Source organism: Leptodactylus fuscus, chromosome 2, assembly GCF_031893055.1.
Source record: "Leptodactylus fuscus isolate aLepFus1 chromosome 2, aLepFus1.hap2, whole genome shotgun sequence".
Lineage (NCBI taxonomy): Eukaryota > Metazoa > Chordata > Amphibia > Anura > Leptodactylidae > Leptodactylus > Leptodactylus fuscus.
Window position 1 is genome coordinate 60,637,350 of NC_134266.1, and position 26,997 is coordinate 60,664,346.

Sequence of the window (26,997 nt, forward strand, 5' to 3'; positions counted from 1 at the left end):
AAGTGCTTCATATTTCAATGTAACTACATTAGAATAATTTTTATAAAATTGCTTGCAATGGAGAATATTTAGAATCCCATCCACTTTGCAGTGACTGTAAAAGGCCGCGATTTTTGCACCACATGGGGCCCCGGCCTTAATCGCAGTGTTTTCAGAGTTATGGAGCCTGTATCAAACTTTTCCTCTTCTTTTCTTTACTACAGGAGTCTTGTCCATTATAATAATATAAAAGTAAGTTAGTAGATAAAATAAAGTGAGTTATTAGCATTATTTGCTAATGGAAACCTTGCAGTCGTTTTCTCTACATTAATGGGAGTCTACCACCACCAGAAACACAATCACTTATATGCTATGGTAGAGTAGGTAAGTGGCGTAGTCAACATACCTTTCTTGTGTCACTGTGTCATCTCGATGCCAAGAAATTCAGCTTTTATTCCATATGGAACTTACTTGATTGGGCAGTTTTGGTGGTGGTAGACTCCCTTTAAACAGTCTTTGAGATTTCAGCTCTGAAGCCTGCAGAATTGTACATACAGCTTCATAGCATAATAGAAGCTGTAACTTAGGATCAATACAAATAAACCAATGCATGTACAAAGTTATAAAGGACTTAAAATTATAAAGGGGTTTTCCAACTAATTTTTATTGATGACCTATGCTCTGGACAGGTCATCTATGGGACAAACCTGTAATTACATTGTGCAACTGCTATGAAGATGGTGTAGGAAGTATAAAGTGAAGAGGTTATGGAGTTCAACGCAACCCTATGAAACAACTGATCATAGTCATTCCTGGGTATTAGAGCCCCCACAATCTCTTATTGATGAACTATCCTGAGGACAGATCATCAATGGATATGAGTTGGAAATCCCCCATTAACGGTATCATTTATAATAGTTGAGGAAAGCAACAAGTAGAAGGTCATAGATGCAATATACCAAACTCATCGCAGGTGTCCTTGTAGCAATTACTATAAGTAATCTTGAAGCGAGTGCTCTTATCACAGTGAGAGATGCATGAACATGCAGCCACCCACGAACCAGACCTAATATTGCACAATATGTAATCATCATTTCAGCTGTCAGGAAAGTGTCTAGATGGAGTGCGGGAATGTTGGCTCTTTGAAAAAGGTCTTTAGAATGGAAATGAGTGTTTCGTGTCGCTCTCCAACCCTTGTGAATAATTAACACTCAATCTGCTCTGCCATTCCTGAACATTGCTCCATTAATTCAGCTAGGTAATTTAGTCTGTTTAGCTAAGCCTGCAATAACTCGAAATGTGTTAACTTACATCTTAAAGAAGTACTCCAACAAAAATAAAAATGTGGCTCCCAATTTATAATGCAAGTTTATTAGAGCCTCGATCTAACTCCCATAGACCTGCATTGTCAGAGAGACCTCCTGTCCATACAGGTAAGATGTGGAGGGGAGTTTAGTGGGCATAACTTTACAATAGAGCTGTATGTTATTCTGTCACATTACACCACATACAGACTCATTTTCAAATCAAGAGGGGGTAAAAAAAATGTCATTGGGGTGCTTCTTTAAAGGGATTCTACCACTAAAACACAATTTTTTCTAGTTAACATGGAATAGCCTTTAGAAAGGCTATTCGTCTCCTACCTTTTGAAGTGCTCTCCGCCACGCAGTTCGTTCACAATACCGGTTTGTACCGGTATGCTAATTCGTTCTATCTCAGCAATGGGGGCGTCCCCCATCGCAGGAGCAGCGATGGGGGCGTCCCCGTTGCAGCTCGAAAACCGTCCGCAGCGCCGCCTCTATGGTCTTCGGTGTCCTCCCCTTCCTTCTTCAGCGTCATGTCGGACACCTGCGCAGTACGCTCTGTTCGGCGAAGACTTCAAAGAACGTACTGCGCATGCCCGCAAACATAGTGCGGGCGCCGCAATTTCGCGCATGCGCAGTACGTTCTTTGAAGTCTTCGCCGAACAGAGCGTACTGCGCAGGCGTCCGACATGACGCTGAAGAAGGAAGGGGAGGACACCGAAGACCATAGAGGCGGCGCTGCGGACGGCTTTCGAGCTGAAATGGGGACGCCCCCATTGCTGCTCCTGCGATGGGGGACGCCCCCATCGCTGCGAGAGAACGAATTAGCATACCGGTACAAACCGGTATTGTGAACGAACGGCGCGGCAGAGAGCACTTCAAAAGGTAGAAGACGAATAGCCTTTCTAAAGGCTATTCCATGTTAACTAGAAAAAATTGTGTTTTAGTGGTAGAATCCCTTAAAGATTTATTCCAGGCTATGTTTTATTCCCCTGGCATTTTTTTTAAAGAAATTACAGTATTCCATTGAAATTGAGGGAACAACACTTTTTGAGTTTTTTTGTTTGGGCATTTTTTTCTGTTCCCATAGATATCCAGTCTTTTTTCCCTATGTAGAGGTCTATGGAAAAAAGGCTTAAAAACATATTAAAAATGCCAAGGAATTAGCAAAAAGCACAAAGACAAAAATGTTATCCGGCCTCCTTATAAATCATGTGTACATCCATGCCAGAAAAGTTATAATTAGAGATGAGCGAACACTGTTCGGATCAGCCGTTCCGAACAGCACACTCCCATAGAACTGAATGGAAGCACCTGGCACGGCGACCGGCTGCCGGAAAAGTGTACGTGCCAGGTGCTTCCATTCATTTCTATGGGAGTGTGCTGTTTGTAACGGCTGATCCGAACAGTGTTCGCTCATCTCTAGTTATAATAAATATGTCAGGCCAAGACGACCCTGCCTTTGCTCCACCCACATAGTATTTTAGCGAATCCCATCCACACATTACAGAAAAATATCCATTTTGGAAATCACAGCATGTCAGTCAAACCTATGGAAACACTGCCAGTTTCCCTATAGGTATAACTGACTTTTGTGAAAAGCGTAAAAACCGTGATGTATTTATGCCGCAGCCTTTCCAGCAGTGCTATTTTGCTGCAGCCTGCTACATGGGGCCTTAGGGTAAGTTCAGACGGGGTACTTTGGACCAGAACCTGAAGCCGAGGCTGCCTCAGGTTCTGGTCCAAAAGACGGGTAGCCGCGACTGAAAGCCGTTGCACTGCAGCTGCGCACTCTGCTCCGGATTAGGCCCAATGAATGGACCTAGTCCGGAGGAGGGGAGTGTCTTGAGGCCGAAACGGCCTGAAGAATGAGCATCTCGCTTCTTTTTCCGGGATCCAGAACAAGCCTGCTCCTGGGAAAAACTCCTGAGCTGCTCCCATTGATTTCAATGGGAGCCGTCTTTTTAGTCAGGATTTTGAGGCGAATACGGCCTCAAAATCCTGACCAAAATACTCCGTGTGAAACTACCCTTAGCCTAAAAATCCTCTAATGATAAATTGACTTTTAGGCTAAGACCCAAGTGGGTAAATGCAGCAAAAATATGGTGCAGAAAAAAACACCTTGAAAACGCATCAGATTTTTTTCATTGCTTTTTCGTAGATTCTCTGCAGACTTCGGCCCTTCTTATACCTATATGCAAAATCCTAGCCTTTTTGCAGGTATTATTGACATACATACATTTTCCGCATGGAACCCATTGAACTCAATGGGAAAAAAAGCGGTTCTGCGTGGAAAACGGAACCCATTGAAGTCAATGGGAGGCCTTTTATTCAGCGTTGATTCAGACGCGGGTTCTGCACCTGAATCAGCGTCAACTTCCTGTGAATGGACCCTTACACCGCAGCCAAAACACTACATTTTCGCAACGCGGGGTTTCAGCCTTAGAATATATTTTTCACTTCTGCAGGATTCAGAGTTTAGACGGCATGTACTGGATTATTCCTTCCACTTTTGTGAGATGTAAAATAAATTGTTAAAGAGTGTCCTTAATTCAGGCGGTATGGGATAAATGACAAATGGTTTTGACCTGCGGTCCCTGTGTAATACAGTCTTAATTGCAGCTCTGTGATTAATATGCCCTGCTAATTATTAGTGTCAGCTTCCATATAAGCCCAGACAGCACCGCTCTGCTCTGAACATCATCTCGCAGGCACAGAGCAGCGCTTCCATTGACTCACAGCTGGGATTATGGCTCTGCCACTGTATCTCTGCCTGATTTAAATGCCTTTATAGACCTGCTATTTTACCGCAGCTTCCTAATGCCATAATGGGCATATGTGACATTTCAGATGCAAACTCAACTCTTTAATGAGACATTAAAGGGTATTCTGCCCCCCCCTCCCCCAAGACGTTTTTCATACTTATAACCCATCCACAGGATGCAACAGATGCTAGGTTTTTTGCCACTTCTTTTCTCTTAGGAAATCACACAGGTTATTTGAGGGAAGCGCGAACTTGTGATTCTGTTGAGGCCCCCGTGAGTCACAGAAAACAATGGCATTACTATAACGTGTGTATTTTCAATATGTCATTGCACGAAAAACTATCACGCTGCTGAGTGTTCGTGGATTTCTTTCTACAGTGTGTTTAGTTATCAGAAAATAATACATTAACATAAATACATAGTCTTTTTTTCTAGAAATACCTGAGAGAGAGCAGAGAGAAAAGTAGTCCTAAAGTTTAAACGCTATGAACACCTTTGGCATAGTTGTTTTTCAATTGAATTGCACGTATTTGGGTTTGGGTATGTTCACACAATCCAGATGCTGTTGATCATAAAGGGAGTGACAGTATAGAGGACGAGCATCTTATGCCAGGGCCCCACATGTCGTAAACGGCACTGTTTGCCCGCGGCGTTTTACAGTCACAGCAAAGTGGATGGGGTTATAGTAAAATGCTTTTATGCTGCAAGACGCCACGTGGGGCCTTCACCTTATTTGGTTTTGGCTTCAAAAAATGAATCTGAAAACTTGAACATGTAACCACATCCTGCTGTGGCTAAAAAATCTAATAGGGTTTTTCTAAAAACTTTGCTTTATCTCTCTACCAGTGGCGTAACTACCGCCATAGCAGCAGAGGCATCTGCTACAGGGCCCGGGACATTAAGGGCTTGGTGACAGCCGCTACCGCTGCTATCATTATACTCGGGGGGGGGTTTCGAACCCCCGAGTATAATGATTGGCGGACCGGGAGTGGTAAGAAACATAAAAAATACTGTTACTTACCTCTCCACGATCCTGGCGAGGCCTCCTTCCTAGTTGTCTGACGTCTCTGACGTCACATGAACCCGTCTTGCGTCCCAGGTCATCTGACGTCCGACGTTATTGAAGAAGGATGGCAGCGGAGGCTGACTGCGTAGGAGCCGCGGGACAGGTAAGAAACAGTAGTTTTTTATGTGTTTATTCCACCGGGTCTTCGATTATTATACTCTGGGGTCTGAAAAGACTATCCCCCACTATGGGGGATAATACTGTGTGCAGGGGCCACTATGGGGGATAATACTGTGTGCAGGGGCCACTAAGGGACATAATACTGTGTGCAGGGGCCACTATGGGGGATAATACTGTGTGAAGGGGCCACTATGGGGCATAATACTGTGTGCAGGGGCCACTAAGGGACATAATACTGTGTGCAGGGGCCACTATGGGGGCTAATACTGTGTGAAGGGGCCACTATGGGGGATAATACTGTGTGCAGGGGACACTAAGGGACATAATACTGTGTGCAGGGGCCACTAAGGGACATAATACTGTGTGAAGGGGCCACTATGGGGGATAATACTGTGTGCAGGGGCCACTAAGGGGGATAATACTGTGTGCAGGGGCCACTAAGGGGGATAATACTGTGTGCGGGGGCCACTATGGGTTATAATACTGTATGAAGGGGCCACTATGGGGGATAATACTGTGTGAAGGGGCCACTATGGGGGATAATACTGTGTGCAGGGGCCACTATGGGGGCTAATACTGTGTGAAGGGGCCACTATGGGGGATAATACTGTGTGCAGGGGCCACTAAGGGACATAATACTGTGTGCAGGGGCCACTATGGGGGATAATACTGTGTGAAGGGGCCACTAAGGGACATAATACTGTGTGCAGGGGCCACTATGGGGGCTAATACTGTGTGAAGGGGCCACTATGGGGGATAATACTGTGTGCAGGGGCCACTAAGGGACATAATACTGTGTGCAGGGGCCACTATGGGGGATAATACTGTGTGAAGGGGCCACTATGGGGCATAATACTGTGTGCAGGGGCCACTAAGGGACATAATACTGTGTGCAGGGGCCACTATGGGGGCTAATACTGTGTGAAGGGGCCACTATGGGGGATAATACTGTGTGCAGGGGCCACTAAGGGGGATAATACTGTGTGCAGGGGCCACTAAGGGACATAATACTGTGTGCGGGGGCCACTATGGGTTATAATACTGTGTGAAGGGGCCACTATGGGGGATAATACTGTGTGCAGGGGCCACTAAGGGACATAATACTGTGTGCAGGGGCCACTATGGGGGCTAATACTGTGTGAAGGGGCCACTATGGGGCATAATACTGTGTGCAGGGGCCACTAAGGGACATAATACTGTGTGCGGGGGCCACTATGGGTTATAATACTGTGTGCGGGGGCCACTATGGGGGATAATACTGTGTGCAGGGGCCACTAAGGGACATAATAGTGTGTGCAGGGGCCACTATGGGGGATAATACTGTGTGAAGGGGCCACTATGGGGCATAATAGAGCCCGCAGGAATGTGTAGGAGGGGGTCGGTCGAGGTCTTCGGTGTCTGTGTCGGTCGGGGGGGGCCATGTCAAAAGTTCGCCACGGGGCCAAGCCATTCCTAGTTACGCCACTGCTCTCCTACACTAGACTTTTATATACGCTACTTAGCAAGCAGCAGAGTGCCGTTCTGCAAAATCTATCAGACAACATCTCTGTTGGCTTTGTCTACAGACCCGCTCTAAACTATCATAAAGCTACTGTATTATACACTCAAATCTAAATTAAAAAAAACATGATGCAAAATAGAATTTGAAAAGGACAAAGAGGGGTTGCAGAAGAAGTTCATAGAGAGCCCTTCTGACAGATTTGGAACATAATAGCATTCTGCAGCTTACTATGCAGTGTATGTACCTTCCAAATGCAATAGTCAAATTGTACAAGATCTTTAATAAAACCCAATTAGAAAAATGTTTATTTAGCACAAAATACATGCATCTGAATATTATAAAATCTAGATTGTCGATCCAGGGGCTTAGTTCAGTTGTCATATTTGGAGGAGTTTTTTTTCCCTTGATGGGGCCTCATGGGTAGGGGTTGCCTTCCTCTGGATCCACTTGATAGGTTGGACAGAATGGATTTGTGTTTTTATCCAACGTCATGTACTACAGTATTATACCATGTAACTAGCACTCAAGATTTTAGAATTCAATTTTTTGCAAATATTAAAATTAATGTAGATAAAAAGTTCAGTGACTTTGTAAATACATCAAATACCTTGCAGGGTTTCTAAGATAGAGATTATAATATACTCCAAGTTTTGTTGGTAGAAGTTGACAAGCGTGTCTGATAGAGCCCTAGTTTATCTACAGTTTGGCTCCTATAATGTGGTGGGTTAGTTTTCTAACATTAGATGACTTTACACGTTATTAGAGTTGTAGAATTGTGAGTTCTAATACATGATGTAACTAAGAATCAACATACGGGATGTATATTCGTAAAGTTGCTGATTCGCTGAACATTTCTGTAGATTAATCCTATTTGTAAAATGCTATGTATACAATTGACATGATAATATACAGATAGTTGATAGGAATATATCATTCTGTCAGATATCTCAGAAATATCACCTTGACAGCACCAGTAAATCCATGTACTAAAGCTTTCTCAGTATCGTCTAGCTCTCAGTGCCTGAAAGGTATTGATATATTCTTCTGACTGTATTGTAGGTTCGCTGATAAAGGATGTGTGCAAAGGTTGCTTATTGCTTCTCTCAAGCTGCCAGCATTATACCAGCATCTATGTCTCAGACATAGACCTTGCCTTAATAATACTTGACACAAATAATAACCTTGTGCCACCGCTGTCCTGACAGCTAGAACAGACATCACTTCCCATTGATTTCCAGTTACACACACTCGGTGATTCTACATGGGTGCGCTATTCCAAATTGAATGACATGAAAGATAATTCCCTCTTAATATCCCTGAAATGTTACTATGGTAAATGGTAATATCTCTGCAGATACTTTAGTGGTGTGCTTTAGACAATGAAAAAATGTTTAGTTGTAGGGGTTTTGGTAGAAATGACTGCAGAACTCATGCCAATACAGTCCATTCCATACAAGTAGATACAACCTGTTCACACATCAGAAAGTAAAGAGGAATTTTAGACAGACATCTGCCCAGATTTCTCTTTATTTTCTGCCCCCCGGTTCAAGGTGGTGCATACAGAGCATTAGCAGGCCCTTGCGGCTTTCCACTGCTGATTAGGCCCAAATAAATGGATCTAACCAATGCGGAGTCTCAAGGTATGCGGCTTCCAAATCAGCTGCAGAATCCGCGGCAAGATCCAGCTGGACACTTTGTTTTTCAGCGTCTTGCATTAATTGTTTTCAATGGGAGTCAGAATGAGGGAAGAATCAGCTGTTTGAGTGAACTGTGGTATCTGTGTACGCGCCGTGACCCCTTCTCTGTTTACATAGTGTCATACATCTCATAGCGGCCATGTAATGTAACTACAGCCTCATGCTATACACGTCTATGCGACAAGACTATAATCACATCATACTGTCACTATAAACATACAGCGTGTGATATAAACAAGCGCTATGGCCCCCTCATACAATTGATCAGTGGGTCACTTATCTCTTATTGGTGATTTATTCTGAGGATAGATCATCAATAAAAATGAGTTGCAAAACTCCTTAAGCCTAAGGCATGGCGTCCTGCAGCAAAAAAGTGCTGTGGGAAAAAAAAACGCTGCTGTGACACATCGTGTTTCTTCCTTCAGCCCTTTGTACAGAAAGTTTGCAGAGCTTTCCTCTGTGTACTTTCTGGTTCAATTATATCTAAACCGCCAGCATTTCCGTAAGTATGCTGCCATTTCCAAAACCGAGACTGTTTTGGAAATTATAGCGTGTATGTTATTGTACCGCAAAGTGGGGATGGGGCCTCACGTGGCGAAAACACCGCGGGAAAAACCTGACATTTTACAGTTCCTGCAAAGTGTATGGGATTCTAGCAAATCCCATCCACACATTGTGGAAAAATATGTGCAGTGGACTCGTTGCGATTTCCAAAATCGTTGGGCTTTTGGAAATCGCAGCATATCAATTATACCTACGAAAACAAAGCCGGTTTCCCTATAGGTTTAATGGAAGCAGAAAGTGAAAAGTGCTGCGGGAAAAAACCACAATGCATTACTGCCATGGTTTTTCCTGTATCCCTATTTTGTTGCAGTTCACTGCACTTATTAGTTTATCTTACTAGTACACTTATTAGTATATCTTACCAGTACACCTATTAGTATATCTTACCAATATACTTATTAGTTTATCTTTCGCTGGGTTCACACTAGCGTTCGGCACTCCTTTCTCAGATTTCTGTCTTCTGCATGCAGAAAAAGTAAACCTGTCGTGCCAAAACAGGGCAGGAGATGGAAACCTGCAGTCCTTTTTCAAACCCATTCATTTGAATGGGTTTGAAAAGTGTCCGGCCGTGAGCGCCGGTGAGCGTCTTATGCTCTCCGCGGCAAAACCATTTTTTTTAACACCGGACACAGAGTACTGCATGTCCGACTCGGTGTCCGTTTTAAAAAAAACGGAGAGCCTAAAACGCTCACCGGCACTCACGGCCGGACACCTTTCAAACCCATTCAAATGAATGGGTCTGAAAGAGTCCTGCAGCTTTCCGTCTCCTGCTCAGTTTTGTGCAGGAAACGGAAACCTGTATGAACGGAGACCGGGCGCAGATGTGAACGAGCCCTTACTAGTACACTTCTTAGTTTATCTCACCAATACACTTACGCTGTATTCACACCAGCGTCTGCATTCCGTTATCAGGTTTCCGTCTTCTGTCATGCCGAGTCGCGTTTTGAGCTCTCTGCGGCGAAAGTATTTTTTTTTTAAACCAGACACAGAGTACTGCATGTCCGACTCTGTGTCCGGTTTAAAAAAAACAGTTTCGCCGCGGAGAGCATAAAACGATCACGGCGCTCACAGCTGGACACTTTTCAAACCCATTCAAATGAATGGGTTTGAAAGATGCCGGCAGGTTTCCATCTCCTTCCCTGTTTTGTGCAGGAAACGGAAACCTGAAGAACGGACACCCCAGGCGCAGATGTGAACGAGCCCTTATTAGTTTATCTTACCAGTACACATATTAGTTGATCTTACTAGTAGACAGTGCTAAACGAAAATGGCATTTGGTTTCAAACTTTGCCTTTTTGTGTAGTGACTTTTTGTTAATGCCATTTTTAGCGAGCTTCTTTAATTTTCCACATGTTGTAAGATATGAAGTCAATGGTTTATATATTATAACACATTTGTGAGTATGGCATGTTATTAGTCCTAGACTGTCACCATATGTGCACTTTCTATCTTATTTCTTCTCAATAGCTCATGAATGTGCCAATTATCCTATTGCAGATGGTACTGGCATTACGCCTGATGTCGCCTATTGCTCAGTTCCTTGAAGTTTGATTTGAGTTTCTTATTATAAACACAGATATATGTAGTAGACGCTCAATATGCAAGTGCCGTAGAAATATTGATATACGTAGACTAAGTTAGGCTGCATTCACATCTGCGCTGGAGTCTCCATCACAAAAAGCACAGAAAGTCGGTGGAGAGGAAAGTACTGTATAGAGAACTTTTTTCTCTGCTGCTTTCAGTTTTGATACGGCGGACACCCGGTGGATCCCACTATAGTCAGTCACTGGTGTCCGTGTAACCTCTGTTTTCGTTATCAGAGTCTCTGTTGTTCATATGCCATGTTACTGATATTTTCTATATAAACTTGTAGTTCTTAAAGAGCCTTGTGTGAGGTCAATCCTTTGCTGCAGGTATCTCCAGCTACCATTTAGGACACCCAAATGTCAAGGAGCAATTGTATTGTCACTGTGACACCAGTATTAGTAAATCTGTGCCATTGTGAGTTCTCTATACAAATAATGGTACTACCATACAGAAAAGGAAATCTGGGCATTTCATTTACTATATTGAGTCTAAAAATCCACATAGCAAAACGCAGCAAAAATAAAAATCGCAGTGGAAACATATCACTTTTTTGTCTGCAGCTTTCGTCATTGCATTTTTCCCTAAGTTTTCCTCTGCAGACTTTTTGCCCTTATTATATCTATAGGGAAAAAATGCCAGCGTTCCTGCAGGTATAATTGACCTACTGCGATTTTCAAAAATGCCCCATCATTTTGCAGGTACTGTAAATGCAGCGGCAAAAACACTGTAATATCCCAATGTGGGGCTACAGCCTAAAGGTTAAAATGAGAAAAGCCCATTAATAAAGTAAAACATTAAAATGTCTCATTATATTGTATTTCTTTATGTATGATATTTATTAGTTTCTTTGGTCTACTCAACCACCACCATTTGACTGAGTTTACACATGCAGGTTTTTGCTGGCTGTTTTTCAAGCTAAAATCAGGAATGGATTCAAAAAGAAGTCGCACATTGCGAAAACTCAGCATTTTTTCCACTGTAGAAACACCGCAGTGAAAATCTCTGTGTTATACAATACCTGCAAATACCGGCATAGTAAAATATACAGCTGAAATACATAGTAAATGTGCTACTCATTACTGTTGTTAGAAAAACACACAGTTATTGCTTTAGAAAGCCCTGTGTGAACACAGTGCTCTACCGGATACATGTAACAGCTCCCTTAGGCTAAGGCCCCACGGGATGATACGGTTCTTCCCACATCTCTTTGAACAGAAAGTTCACAGAGTTTTTGTCCACAGACTTTCTGTTACCAATATATCTACAGGAAAGCCATTAGCGTTTCTGTAAATATAATTGACATGCTGCGATTTCCAAAACTGCGCTGGTTTTGGAAATTGCAGAGTGTCCGCACTGCGGTTTTTACCACAAAGCGGGAATGGGATTCGCATGAATCCCATCCACTTTACGAGTACTGTAAAACACCGCAATTTTAGCAAGGTTGGCACGACTTACTGCAAATTGCCAGGATGACCCTGGACTTGCTGCCATTTCAGGTTGTCTGTCCACGTTCAGCCTGACAATTAGCGGTAAATCACGATGGTTGGCGACAGTCGCTAATGCTTGTGTAATACTCTATATTTGTACGTGCTGTTCCTTTTTTGCTGCTGATTTGGATTCTACAATAGATTCTCCAATAGTTTTCTGAATCTTCTGTTATTGTCTCATAATCTCCCTTCTACAGGACAACACTTAAGGGCCAGTTCACACGGAGTTAACACGCTTGCATTCTGACACGTGTATACGAGAATGCGAGCACCTTAACTCCGTGTGAACTGGCCCTAACAGATCTCTATGTAATAGCAAAATTAATGTATTGGTATAAAAATAATAATACACATATTTTACACTCATAATTGTATTATATGAATGAAAAGTTTAGTTGTTAATTTTTCACTTCACAGAAATCACAATTATTAATATAACCTTATTTGTTTTTTCTTTGTGTGTTTTTTTTAGTTAGGCCCAAAACTATAGACTAATGTTTGTCAATCTTTCCAGACTAAGGGCAGCCATTAAAAAGAAAAACTCCTCAGGGCACCCCTACCAAATAAAGTCTTGTGAAATTAGATCACCTCACCAAAACTGCTTGTAGTTTTTTCCAATGTAGTTTTCAACTGCACCACAACTGCACTATGTGAATGCACCCCTTAGGCCAGACCTGGGCAATGTACGGCCCGTGGGCCACATCCTGCCCTCTGACTGGTTCTGTCCGGCCTGCATAGCTTGTGGGATAAAGTAGAAGCCGAATGGTAAGTTCACTAAAGGACCTGTGATGACATCATCACAGGCCCTTTAGCTCAACTAGGATAGGCTAAGACTCATTAGTGGGCGGAGCCACACGGGACAGTGTGGTTGCTGTTACACTGAAAGAGCAAGCTGCCGGGAATGGAGACTGAAGGAAGATAAGGGGCAGATGTAGGGGGCAGTTAAACTGAAGGCAGATGGAGGGGTGACATTAAACTGGGGATCAGATGGAGAGGGACATTAAACTGGGGCATCTGGAAGACCATATGAAACCATGGAGGATAGCTGGAGGGGGACATATCTGCCTCTTTGCCCCCCAGTTTAATGTCCCACTCCAAGTACCCCCACTGTTTAATGTCCCCCTCCAGCTGCCCCAGTTTAATGTCCCCTCTAGTTTCTCCCAGTTTAAACTGGGGCACCAGGAGAGGGACTTAATACTGTGGGACATTTGGAGGGAAACGTTATAATGTTGGGACATATAATGTACAGGTGACTGTAGGAGGATTATACTTTGCGGGGGCACATGGAAAAATGATTGAGAATGGGCGGAGTCAACATAGAAGTGGGTGGAGCTAAATTTGCCGCGGCTTGCATAGCCCTCTAGAACAGCTTCAGTTTCTCATGCGGCCCCTTGTGAAAATTAATTGCCCATCCCCTGCCTTAGGCTAGGGCCCCATGTGCAAAATGCAATTAAGAACACATTGTGGAAAAAAAACTAAGAAAATGCACTGCATTTTTTTCTGCAGCGTTTTTCAGGCTAAGTCCCCACGTAGTGAAACACAGCAAAAAAAAAAAAACTGATGAAAAGTGTTGCGGTTTTCTTTACACAGTTTTTCACAGAAAGTCCACAGAGTTTTCCTCTGCCTACTTTCTACCCATATTATGCCTATAGGGAAAATGTCAGCCTTTTCGAAGGTATAATTGGCATGCAGAGATTTTCAAAAACAAGGGTGTTTTTGAAAATTGTGTTTTTCCGCTGCAGAATTTGTGATTTGTGATTCCATAGATATAATGAACATGTAGCATTTTTCAAAAACGCATCTTTTCCACGACTCTTTTTTTTTTTTTTTTTTTATGTAGATTGTGGGCCCCATATAGAGCTCACAATGTACATTTTTCCCTATCAGTATGTCTTTGGAATATGGGATGGAAATCCATGCAAACACAGGGAGAACATACAAACTCCTTGCAGGTGGTTTTATGCCCTTGGTGGGATTTGAACACCAGGACCCAGCGCTGCAAGGCTGCAGTGCTAACCACTGAGCCACCGTGTGGTCCCATGACTCTTTTTTTATGTGTGGATGAGATAACCAGAATCCAATACATTTCCACAGCAGCCAAAAAAACACTACCCTACAATATGGGGCCTTAGCTTTAAGCTACCCCATTCTATACATCCCACCCAAAACACATAAAAATACTATCACCCACTCCTTTAGTGCCCATAAACAATATAATGTACCCTGTGTGAGCTCCACACTGTATAATCTTTCCCAGGGACCCGGACAGTTTAATGATACTAAGTTGCTCTTGTGTGACCTCCAAACTGTATAATGCTCTCTAGTGCCCCCCATACAGTATAATGCTCAACGGTTGCACCTCTGTGACCTCCACACAATATAGTGCTCCCCATGCCCCCACACAGTATAATGCTCCACGGTTGCACCTCTGTGGCCTCCACACAATATAATGCTCCCCATGCCCCCCACACGGTTGCACCTCTGTGGCCTCCACACAATATAATGCTCCCCATGCCCCCCACACAGTATAATGCTCCCCATGCTCCCCACACAGTATAATGCTCCACGGTTGCACCTCTGTGGCCTCCACACAATATAGTGCTCCCCATGCCCCCACACAGTATAATGCTCCACGGTTGCACCTCTGTGGCCTCCACACAATATAATGCTCCCCATGCCCCCCACACGGTTGCACCTCTGTGACCTCCACACAATATAGTGCTCCCCATGCCCCCACACAGTATAATGCTCCACGGTTGCACCTCTGTGGCCTCCACACAATATAATGCTCCCCATGCCCCCCACACGGTTGCACCTCTGTGGCCTCCACACAATATAATGCTTCCCATGCCCCCCACACAGTATAATGCTCCCCATGCTCCCCACACAGTATAATGCTCCACGGTTGCACCTCTGTGGCCTCCACACAATATAATGCTCCCCATGCCCCCCACACAGTATAATGCTCCCCATGCTCCCCACACAGTATAATGCTCCACGGTTGCACCTCTGTGGCCTCCACACAATATAATGCTCCCCAGAAGACCACACATAGTTGTTCCATACAAATAGAAAAATAATGCTTGCCAAACCCAATTTCTTCTAAGTTTTCTGCAGACCTCTGGCTTGATATAATAGGCCTGTACTGAGCCACAGACAGTACTAGCCACAGCCTGAATGGAGAAGCAGGAAGTTGAAGGTGTCATGAGGTTGCAGACAGAGATGGCATTGAGACCTCTTGCTGCTGGAAGGTACCCCTAGCAGGTTTCCATTGCATTTCCTCTGGTTTCGCAGCTCCCAGTTGGGAATCACTGCTGTAGACAATAATATCTGAAGTGGCCACGAAGAAGATGATGAGGGTTGCATTAGTCGTAGCATGGTTTCATGAGGAAGCATTTGGCATCAGCTGAGATGTAATGTAGTTTATGTCCAGCATTGAAATATTAATGCAATAACGATTCTGTTGTGTATTAAATCAAGTCCCCGGTAAACTAGAATCAATACGGAGAAATAAATACAATTTGTGTGCCAGAGTGTAAAATATGACAGCAGTATATCTGCAACTTGCTGAGTAAAACAAGCCAGGCAATAATATCTTCCAATGTCATCAGATTGCTTAGGAAATAAATGAATAGTTGTCTTACAGTAAATCTCTACCTTTTAGCACCATATTGTTTTCTAATTCATTTTATAAGATATATAAATATTTGGGTTCAGAGCCCTTTTTTGCTAAGGCTCTGTTCACATCATCCCTAATCCTCATCATATTTGTTGGGGGGTATTCACCTGTGTGCTGTATACTTCCAATAGAAGCCACATAGTGGCTTACCGTATATCACCCCAAGGCTTCAATGATAAAGGTATTCTACCATTTAAAACTTTTTTTCTAGTTGACACATCGGAATAACCTTATGAAAAGCTATTCTTCTCCTACCTTTAGATGTCTTGTTCACCCCGCTGTATGGTTAAAAATCCGTTTTTTGTCGGTATGCAAATGAGTTCTCTCGCAGCACTAGGGGTGGGCCCCAGTGCTCAAACAGCACTGGGGGTGTCCCCAATGCTGTGAGAGAACTCTCTCCAGCACCGCCTCCATCTTCGTCAGCAACGGCCTCTTTATCTTCTTCTTCTGTCCTTTCCTATACAGTAAAAAATAATATTAATACCATAATAATAATAATACACAAAGACTTGAACTCAAGTCTTTAAAAGGGTTCCCCAGGAAATCTTATTACTCTTACTTCTTCCAGAGGATTTTAGATGCTGTACCAAGGTGATCAGAACCAGCCCCCAGATGTCTGTTCCCTACTTTCTTGTGTTTATAGGTTTCGTGTGATATGGCGGCTGGTAGACTATAGTAAAGCCAGGGGCAGAACCCCTTAGGTACAACATCTAACTGCCCCCAGAAGAAGAAAGTCTAAAAGGCTCCTTGGGGAACTCATTTTTATTCAATGTGGCTGACCAAGAAAAGGGGTGAATATCACGTGTAGCAGCTAAGATGACTTGGAAATTATAAGTGAAAGTTTAGCTATTAAAAGAATTTCCACAAATAAGCCAAGTGACAAATCTTCCATTGTTTTCTTCCAGGGGTGGTAGAAGCGTGTCTCCTGCACCTCCTAAAGAGAAGAGCAGCTGGATTCCTGAGGAGCGATAAAGTTGCCGCTTTATTCATGAAGGTTGCCAAGACTTGTGCCACTGCTGCAGACATATGCAAAAAAGTGCAAGACCTACAGCAGCAGGTGGAAGGAAGGTGAGCAAATTCTCTCTTATTAAATCTAATGTAAGGAAAAGACGTCACCACATCTTTACTGTAAACTGTTTGTCCCTTTTCCTCAAAAATCAGTCTAAGACTTTACAGGAACTGTCTATGGAACTGTCTATTTATAATCTCAGTAGTGGAGTCAGAGTCATTGGGGGTTATTTATCAAATGCGCCTCTTTTCAGTGAAATTTTGCACACTTGCGCCATTTGTGCACCCTTTCAATTCCTGCCATAATTTACAAATGCAAGCTGTTGATAAATTCCATGCACGTCATCGCCATGTGTGTAGAGTGTGTCCAGGTCCGGCGAACCCTCTGCCCCCGCTATCTACACCTCTACCCTATATTCTTCATGCAACCTGCAGACAGTTATGCACTTGAATTGGCAATAAATTTTAGGAATTGGCACAAGTAATTTAATATGATTTATAAAATGTATGTAAATGTTACATATGCTAACTTTGTATAGTTTTCTATGTGCCTTATGCTTGTACTGTTTAGAACATATCTCCCAGAGTGGAATGATTTAGCGCCATTTTATTAAAAAAAGATGAAAATAATAAGCGCAAACACTTCATAAATCTGATGTAACGGCAAAAAAGGCGCAAGAAAGGCACAGAACACGCAATATTCAGGCGCAAACACATAGATAAATGTGCCCCATTGAATCAGAGTTGAGGCCAGTTGTGGATGGAGTCAGTCAGGAAAAACTAACTTCAAAATAAAATGATTGATTATTATTAATTCTTTTATACAATTATTAATATTGTATGATTAGATGTATAGCTTGTTGCGTGTTTGTTTCCATAGGAATTCAGTCACTAGCGATTTAATGAATTAGAGGATCTTCTGACTGTCCATGGCTGCCCACCATGCATAGAGGAATCAGAATAGGGATGTGAAAAGATGTGAGCAAATAAACCACTTTAGGTTATGGCCCCACGTGGCGTGCCACAGCAAAAAGGCGCTGCGAGAAAACCCCACTGTCGTTGTGTTCTGCAGGGTTTCTGCCATGGGCAAACCGTGGCATTTATGGCACATGGGGTCCGGCCTTATGCTGAAGTCCCACATGGTGAAAACGCCGCAATTTTGCTTTTGTGGAAACGATGCAGCAAAAAACACTGAGTTTTAAAGTACCTGCAAAGTGAATCGGATTCTGGCTTATCCCATCCACACATTGCAGAAAACCATCCACAGCGGAAAAGCTGCGTTTTCAAAAATGCCCACATTTTTGAAAATGGCAGCATGTCAATTATTGCTTTGGAAAGGCTGGCAGAAAGTCCACAGAGAAAACACAATGAAAGACAATGTGGAAAACAGTACAACGCAAAGGTAATTAGAAAAAAGAGCTAATGTTATAATACGAAGAAAAATCTAAGATCAATATCAGCAATATACAGTTACTCAGTGGAGGTGTCCTGCTTAATACAGTGCCATGTTTTATTACAGGTAAGGCCTCGTTCACATCTGTGTTGGTATTCCATCCGGGGAAGTCCGCATGAGAACCCCCCCGAACGGAATACCGAACGCAACTGTAAGCTGCTTGCCGCCAGAAGTTCACGATCTACTTTCCTGTCCGCATGATTTGTGCGGGCAGCACTCGACAAGCACACATTCCCCATTGTAGTTTATGGGGTCCGTGTGTTTTTACTGTACATTGATTGCAATTGCGTTTGGTATTCCGTTCGGGGGGGGGGTCCCATGCGGACTCCCCTGGATGGAATACCAACGTAGATGTGAACCAAGCATAAGACTACGCTCACACATGCGCTTGATCTCTGTTAGGGGATTGTGTTCCCCATTCCGCTTTACAGGCAGGACTTTTCCCTCCTCTTTTTTTCCACCTTTTTTGTGTGGAAATTCTGCCATAACCCAGCAGACCCCCATTATATTCTACAGGGTCCACGGATTTCCGCGGTAAACACTTTTTTAAGCAGATTAGGTTTCCGTTCATAGTGTCCCCAGGCAGACCCCATGGGAAGAATATGCAAATCCGCCTTCCATGATGTAATTAGGAAGACAGTTGCTGCCTCATTGTTGCAAACCAATAGAGGGCGCTCACTGGAATGTGCAAGCCTGTCTTAAGACAGGATTCCAGTGAAATAACCCAATAATGGCTGCTCCCTTTAGCCTCATGCCCGACCTTCCAAGAGGCCTTTGTTTAGCAATGACGCTGGGATTATTACCAGGTTATAGTCTCTCAATCGAGGACAGCTGTTTCGATCTGGTTGGATCTCATCAGCCCGATGTAGAGAGGACTATAACCTGGTAGAGGTGAGAGGCTTAGACAGGGTTCGGGGGATATTGTCACTCCTTAGGGAGAGACCACCATATAGGTGTGTGGAGACTTGTTAAGCCTTTAGCACTCCACTTTGCAAGGAACTATGGGAAGAATATGCAAATCCGCCTTCCATGATGTAATTAGGAAGACAGTTGCTGCCTCATTGTTGCAAACCAATAGAGGGCGCTCACTGGAATGTGCAAGCCTGTATATGGTGGTCTCTCCCTAAGGAGTGACAATATCCCCCGAACCCTGTCTAAGCCTCTCACCTCTACCAGGTTATAGTCCTCTCTACATCGGGCTGATGAGATCCAACCAGCTCGAAACAGCTGTCCTCGATTGAGAGACTATAACCTGGTAATAACCCCAGCGTCATTGCTAAACAAAGGCCTCTTGGAAGGTCGGGCATGAGGCTAAAGGGAGCAGCCATTATTGGGTTATTTCACTGGAATCCTGTCTTAAGACAGGCTTGCACATTCCAGTGAGCGCCCTCTATTGGTTTGCAACAATGAGGCAGCAACTGTCTTCCTAATTACATCATGGAAGGCGGATTTGCATATTCTTCCCATAGGTCCTTGCAAAGTGGAGTGCTAAAGGCTTAACAAGTCTCCACACACCTATATGGTGGTCTCTCCCTAAGGAGTGACAATATCCCCCGAACCCTGTCTAAGCCTCTCACCTCTACCAGGTTATAGTCCTCTCTACATCGGGCTGATGAGATCCAACCAGATCGAAACAGCTGTCCTCGATTGAGAGACTATAACCTGGTAATAATCCCAGCGTCATTGCTAAACAAAGGCCTCTTGGAAGGTCGGGCATGAGGCTAAAGGGAGCAGCCATTATTGGGTTATTTCACTGGAATCCTGGCTTAAGACAGGCTTGCACATTCCAGTGAGCGCCCTCTATTGGTTTGCAACAATGAGGCAGCAACTGTCTTCCTAATTACATCATGGAAGGTGGATTTGCATATTCTTCCCATAGTTCCTTGCAAAGTGGAGTGCTAAAGGCTTAACAAGTCTCCACACACCTATATGGTGGTCTCTCCCTAAGGAGTGACAATATCCCCCGAACCCAGGCAGACCCCAGAAACAGAAACCTGAATGCAGGTGTGAACATTATATAAAGCTACACTCACATCTGTTCCAGAGTCTCTGTAGTCAACAGTGGAAAAAGTCAGTGATGTTAAAAGTCCTGGACTTTTTCCTCCACATGTTTCAATTTAAAAATGGACCCAGTGGACCTCATTATAGTGCTCCATGTGTAAATGCTCTTCTAATGGTCTACCTCTCCATTATTCAGGTCCCCGACAGCACCGGACAACAGAAATGCAACGCTACTGTAAACCTAGCATAATTTAATTAACCCCCTGTTATTGTGTGGCCTTGCTTACAAGTAGCTTTTGTGGAATTCATACATGAATGTTATAGACTAAGTAAATAAAACCTAAAATCTTATCAGCACAGCTGTGTCATTTCCCTTGGCACAGTCACAAGTGCATTGACAAAACTGCCTGTTCCAACATCGTGACACCAGTAAATGACTATGACACAAACACAGGATCACAGGCAGCTATAATAAGAGCGGCTCATGAGGTGTGACTCTACTCCACGCTTTCTAGCTTATTTCCCTCTTGTCTTGCAGAAAGTGCTGCTCCTTTCAAGTTAGTTCTGCTAATGAGTCACCGAGATCTCACATGGAGAAGTGTTGTCTAAAGGAGAAAAACTGTAGTAAGGCTAGCCGTCTAGGCTCCTATGCTGATCTGAAACGCAGGATATTTGTATGTTAAAGTGAATGTTTTTGGAACAATTTTATTTTGTAAAAGTTTTTTGATTCATTTTCATCTCCTTACCACAGCAGAGAATGTCATGACCAATAACAGATTAAACTGCTTATAAAAAGTATTCACCCTGATGAACTATTACATGCTTTAGGCCAAGGCCCCACATGGCGCCGCACAGCAGCAACGCATCGCAGTACTTCCCGCAGCGCTTTAGACAGAAAGTTCACAGAGGTTTCCCCTGTGGACTTTCTGTTTCAATTATACCTATGAGGTAACTATTAGCGTTTCCGTAGGTATAATTGACATGCTGCAATTTCCAAAACCGCATTGGTTTTGGATATTGCCATGTGTCCGCACCACGGTTTTTACCTCTAAGTGGGCATGGGATTCGCTAGAATCCCATCCACTTTTCTCTGACTGTAAAACGCCGCGCCAAGGAATGGTCTTAAAATATATTCAAAATATAAGAAAAAACTTTCTTCAAACTCAATTAAAAAAAAATTAAGGGTGTAATTCTAAAGATAGAAAGTGACGGAATATGATAAATAGTTCAATGAAGCCGGCTCCTCTCCGCACATACTGCTCACTAACATTCATTAACAAGGAAACAACTTCAAAGACCAAATTTCAGTCAGATTTCTAAGACTTTGGCGACCAGCGCAGTTCTGTGAAGTTAATGAGCTGATAATATCATCACAATTAGCAAATTGACCAAATGTGTAAGAAATTCATTAGCAGAATCTTCTTGACAACCTACCTGCAATTTTTTGTGTTGCAAAGTTATTAAGTAACCACAATCTGCAGTTAACACTATTAGAAATGGCACCAGATTGAAAGGTTGTGGATTGTGGAAATGGGTTTGGCTCTGTTCATGCTTTGTGAATTGTCTGTACCCACCAAAAGCCACCCTCTGCATAATCTGAATATGTGGCAGACATTAAAATGGGGGACATATGAAGAGGGACATTAAACTGTGGGGGCAGATGGAGGGAAGACAAACTGGGGGCATATGAGGGGGACATTAAACTGAGGGGCATATAAAGAGGGACATTAAACTTTTGGGGAAGATAGATGGAGCATTAAACTGTGGGGTCAGATGAAGAAGGACATTAAACTAGGGGCTGATGGAGGGAGCATTAAACTGGGGACAATTGGAGGAGGACATTAAACTGGGGACAACTAGAGGGAGGGCATTAAACTGGAGGCAGCTATAGAGGGGCATTAATGTGCTCTTGTAGTTGCCTTCAGTTTAACGTCCCCTCCAGATGCCACCATGTTTAATGCCCCCCTCCATATGCCCCAGTTTAATGTCTCATACCAGCTAACCCCACAGTTTAACGTCCTCCTATAGTTGCCCCCAGGTTAAACTGGGCAGCTGGAGGTAGACATTAAATGTCACAAATGTCCTTTAATGGTTTCTTCTTCAGTGGTCCCTCAAAAACATAAACTTACCTGTAAGTGTATATGTCTACTGTGGCTGCAACTCAAATTGATACTGAGGGAGTCTTACGGGCATGGGGGGTTGGCTTCCTAATAAGTAATTATATAGGGAAAAAACATGGCCCACACATCCCAGTCTTATGCATTGATCTAGTGCTTCTCTTCAAATTTTACAATACTGAACATGAGGTTCTTAGTATATATATTGATCAAGGTGTATAAGCCCACTAGCCCCTTCACGGAGATTATAAAAGAACAATGTTCTGGCTTGTTATACAATGTTTGAGAAGACATTAGCATTAATATCACAAGTGTACGGTGATACATTGGTAATGTCACCGGTGCCTTCATTAAAACCTGCAGCGACGGCTACCAAAAAGTAATGGGAACACTGAACTGTATAAGAAGGTAATTGGTAACTGTGGACTGAGAGAAGATGATGGAAATAGCAGCTGTAGCTGACACATAATTAAAACTCACCAGTTCTTCCAAAGGGTCATAAAAGTCATTATACTGGGTCATTATCATAAATGGTTATAGAATTAATTAAACACCCGACGTGAAGGGAAATAACGTGTAAACATCGGTAAAAGTATAACCTTAGTAGAAGACAGTTTAATCCTATGCAGTTAACCATGTAGGAAGCAATGAGTAAACGATGATGCTGAGTGTATGTATTAGCTGCGCCAATTTACTCCATTCCCTTAGGATGATGACACATGGGGGTGCCGGAAATGCCAACACTGCCTTCCTACATTTATCAACAATGTAACAGTAACTCGGTTTTGCAGGTTTTCCCATAAAGTCAGACAAACAGACCAAGCAGTAAACAATAAACTCTGACCTGTATATACAGTCCTATGAAAAAGTTTGGGCACCCCTATTAATCTTAATCATTTTTTGTTCTAAATATTTTGGTGTTTGCAACAGCCATTTCAGTTTGATATATCTAATAACTGATGGACACAGTAATATTTCAGGATTGAAATGAGGTTTATTGTACTAACAGAAAATGTGCAATATGCATTAAACCAAAATTTGACCGGTGCAAAAGTATGGGCACCCTTATCATTTTATTGATTTGAATTCCCCTAACTACTTTTTACTGACTTACTGAAGCACAAAATTGGTTTTGTAACCTCAGTGAGCTTTGAACTTCATAACCAGGTGTATCCAATCATAAGAAAAGGTATTTAAGGTGGCCAATTGCAAGTTGATCTCCTATTTGAATCTCCTCTGAAGAGTGGCATCACAGGCTACTCAAAACAACTCTCAAATGATCTGAAAACAAAGATTGTTCAACATAGTTGTTCAGGGGAAGGATACAAAAAGTTGTCTCAGAGATTTAACCTGTCAGTTTCCACTGTGAGGAACATAGTAAGGAAATGGAAGACCACAGGGATAGTTCTTGTTAAGCCCAGAAGTGGCAGGCCAAGAAAAATATCAGAAAGGCAGAGAAGAAGAATGGTGAGAACAGTCAAGGACAATCCACAGACCACCTCCAAAGAGCTGCAGCATCATCTTGCTGCAGATGGTGTCACTGTGCATCGGTCAACTATACAGCGCACTTTGCACAAATAGAAGCTGTATGGGAGAGTGATGAGAAAGAAGCCGTTTCTGCACGTACGCCACAAATAGAGTTGCCTGAGGTATGAAAAAGCACATTTGGAGAAGCCAGCTTCATTTTGGAAACAAAGATTGAGTTGTTTGGTTATAAAAAAAGGCGTTATGCATGGCGTCCAAAAAGAAACAGCATTCCAAGAAAAACACATGCTACCCACTGTAAAATTTGGTGGAGGTTCCATCATGCTTTGGGGCTGTGTGGCCAATGCCGGCATCGGGAATCTTGTTAAAGTTGAGAGTCGCATGGATTCCACTCAGTATCAGCAGATTCTTGAGAATAATGTTCAAGAATCAGTGACGAAGTTGAAGTTACGCCGGGGATGGATATTTCAGCAAGACAATGATCCAAAACACCGCTCCAAATCCTCAGGCATTCATGCAGAGGAACAATTACAATGTTCTGGAATGGCCATCCCAGTCCCCAGACCTGAATATCATTGAACATCTGTGGGATGATCTGAAGCGGGCTGTCCATGCTCGGCGACCATCTAACTTAACTGAACTTGAATTGTTTGTCCAAAATACCTTTATCCAGGATCCAGGAACTGATTAAAAGCTACAGGAAGCGACTAGAGGCTGTTATCTTTGCAAAAGGAGGATCTACTAAATATTAATGTCACTTTTCTGTTGAGGTGCCCATACTTTTGCACCGGTCAAATTTTGGTTTAATGCATATTGCACATTTTCTGTTAGTACAATAAACCTCATTTCAATCCTGAAATATTACTGTGTCCATCAGTTATTAGATATATCAAACTGAAATGGCTGTTGCAAACACCAAAATATTTAGAACTAAAAATGATTAAGATTAATAGGGGTGCCCAAACTTTTTCATAGGACTGTATGTGTTGTATAATAAGCACCAGTGGTGCAGTTGACCCATGGGTGGCGCTCTATTGTGTCTTCATCCTTAGCCTTTGTTGAGGTCTAATTACAGACCCAGCCTATCACTTACCTCCAGTGGCAATACATACATCTCCAAAACTGCAACTAGGTAGTTTAACCCCCATACTGTACTGTACTAGCAATCTTCATCAACCAGTGTCTGGACATGTCTGCCACGCAATGGATTTACTGTGTAGGAGTTGGTGCTTAGGTGGCAACTAGAGATGTGTTAATCGCTTCTGTCCAAGTTGAGTTTGAACCAAATATTTCAAATTGTCTTTTTTTTTTTTATTTCGAAACCACCCGACCCAAAACAAAACAAATCTTGGATGATTTGTCCATCTATAGTTGCAATCTTTGTAGTAGTCCCTTAAAGAGGGCCTTTGTCCTCAGGCACATGCGGTTTTATATACTGCTAGAAAGCGGTTTTCCTGTTATGTGCCCCTGGACTGGATATATCGGTGCCATTACCGATCTCTGTCCACTGTCAGAAAGGCGATCCTGACAGTCTAGCTGGGTTGTGAGGAATGCCCCCCCCCCCCCTCCTGACACTAATCGAACACAACTAGTACTGTTGGAGGGGGTGTTCCTTACCACCCAGTGATGACGCTAACCTGTGAGCAACGTGCCCCCCCCCCCCATAGATTAGTACTCATCCATAGATTAGTACTAAGGGAAATCCTCACGGCTTAGCGTCATCACTGGGCAGTAAGGAACGCCCCCTCTGACAGTACAGAGCTATGGACAAGTAGCAGCATGGCGATGTTGCTCGCAACCCAGCTAAACTGTCAGTGAAGAGATATCGGTAACGGCACCGATATCTCTTGCGCCAGGGCACATAACGGGAAAGCTGACAGTGCGCTGAATTCAGCGTACTGTCGGCTTTCTAGCGGTATATAAAACAGCATGTACCAGAGGACAAGAAAGGTTCTCTTTAAAGGGGTTTATCCAGTACCATAGTCATTTTTGTACTTTTTGTACATACCATATTTGTAGACAACTAAAAGTTAAGCATTTTGACAACTATAAGTAACTAGAAAAGTTGAAGATTTTCTCCAGTCATCTTTTGTCTTGATCAGTTGCCAATGATTAAAACCATGAATGCAGGAAGCTGGGCACAATAAGGAAATCATGTGGCTGGATTTCTGACAAGTGCCAGACTATAGAAATCCTGTATTCATGATTGTATCCATTGGCAAGCTATCCAGACAAAAGACTGTCGCTACTAAAATGGTTAGAGAATATCTTTAACATTCTGCAGTATTTCACATTTCTTATATTTTTAAACATGTTTAACTTTTAGTTATTTACAAACTGAAGTATGGTTTTATTCATGCGAAACCCTTTTAATGGACAGACAGTCCACCATGGGAATAAAGTAATGTAATAAAACTTCATTTTTATTGTTTACTTCATTAAAAAGACGCCACAAAAATTCTGAATTCTGAATGTTACAGCGGCAGTCCTGCTGACGGTCAGCTCACCATACCGTCTATCAATAGAGAAGCAGTTCTGACTACTTCTGCTTGTGAGATCTGTAGACCCCTGATGAGTCTTTATATCTGTAAGATGAAACGCGTAGGGTCAGTTATATATATGTGAGTCATTTACAGTGGCGTTTCTGGTCGGGGATCTGGCCATCAGTACCTCCCCTCTCTGTTGGTGTGGCGTTAGGCCAGTAGCCTCAGAGGGGTGGAGGAATTTGCTGTGGAGCCGTTATACGGATCCCGTTGGGACATAGCTCTATGTGTATGACCACTCTTGAACTATATCATTAGGGAGGTAGCCATAGGTGACAAATGGAGTAGTTCCCTGTTAGGGCTCTTCCCCTTTAACATTTCTCTCATTATAAGTGAAATGGTTAGTGTGGTGGTGAACGTTTAACTTTTTTTGGCGTCTTTTTAATGAAGTAAACAATAAAAGTGAAGTTTTATTACATTAGTTTATTCCCGTAGTGGACTGTCTGTCCTCCTTCAGTGAAACTTATGTTGTGGGAATTTAGCATATATTACAATCTGTGAACTTTTGTTCCTTTTAATGGACACAGGCAGAAGTGTGAAGCAGGACGAGTCATAACATATAGGTGTAGCTGGATTTGGCATGGCAGTGGTCTCAGAAACTGGAAATGTACTTTTGTGGTACTGTACAGAGAGGTTCAGGG

The 26,997-nt window shown here is 42.9% G+C and overlaps 1 protein-coding gene across 6 annotated transcripts in view; it reads left to right on the plus strand.

The window, feature by feature from the left end:
* Window positions 1-26,997, plus strand: part of SGSM2 (small G protein signaling modulator 2) — a 268,214-nt gene that overhangs the window by 159,059 nt on the left and 82,158 nt on the right. For all 6 annotated transcript variants that reach the window (XM_075263816.1, XM_075263817.1, XM_075263821.1 and 3 more), the window contains exon 3: window positions 16,655-16,817. In XM_075263816.1, the coding sequence (XP_075119917.1) occupies window positions 16,655-16,817 (163 nt within the window). The remainder of the gene's footprint in view (window positions 1-16,654; window positions 16,818-26,997) is intronic.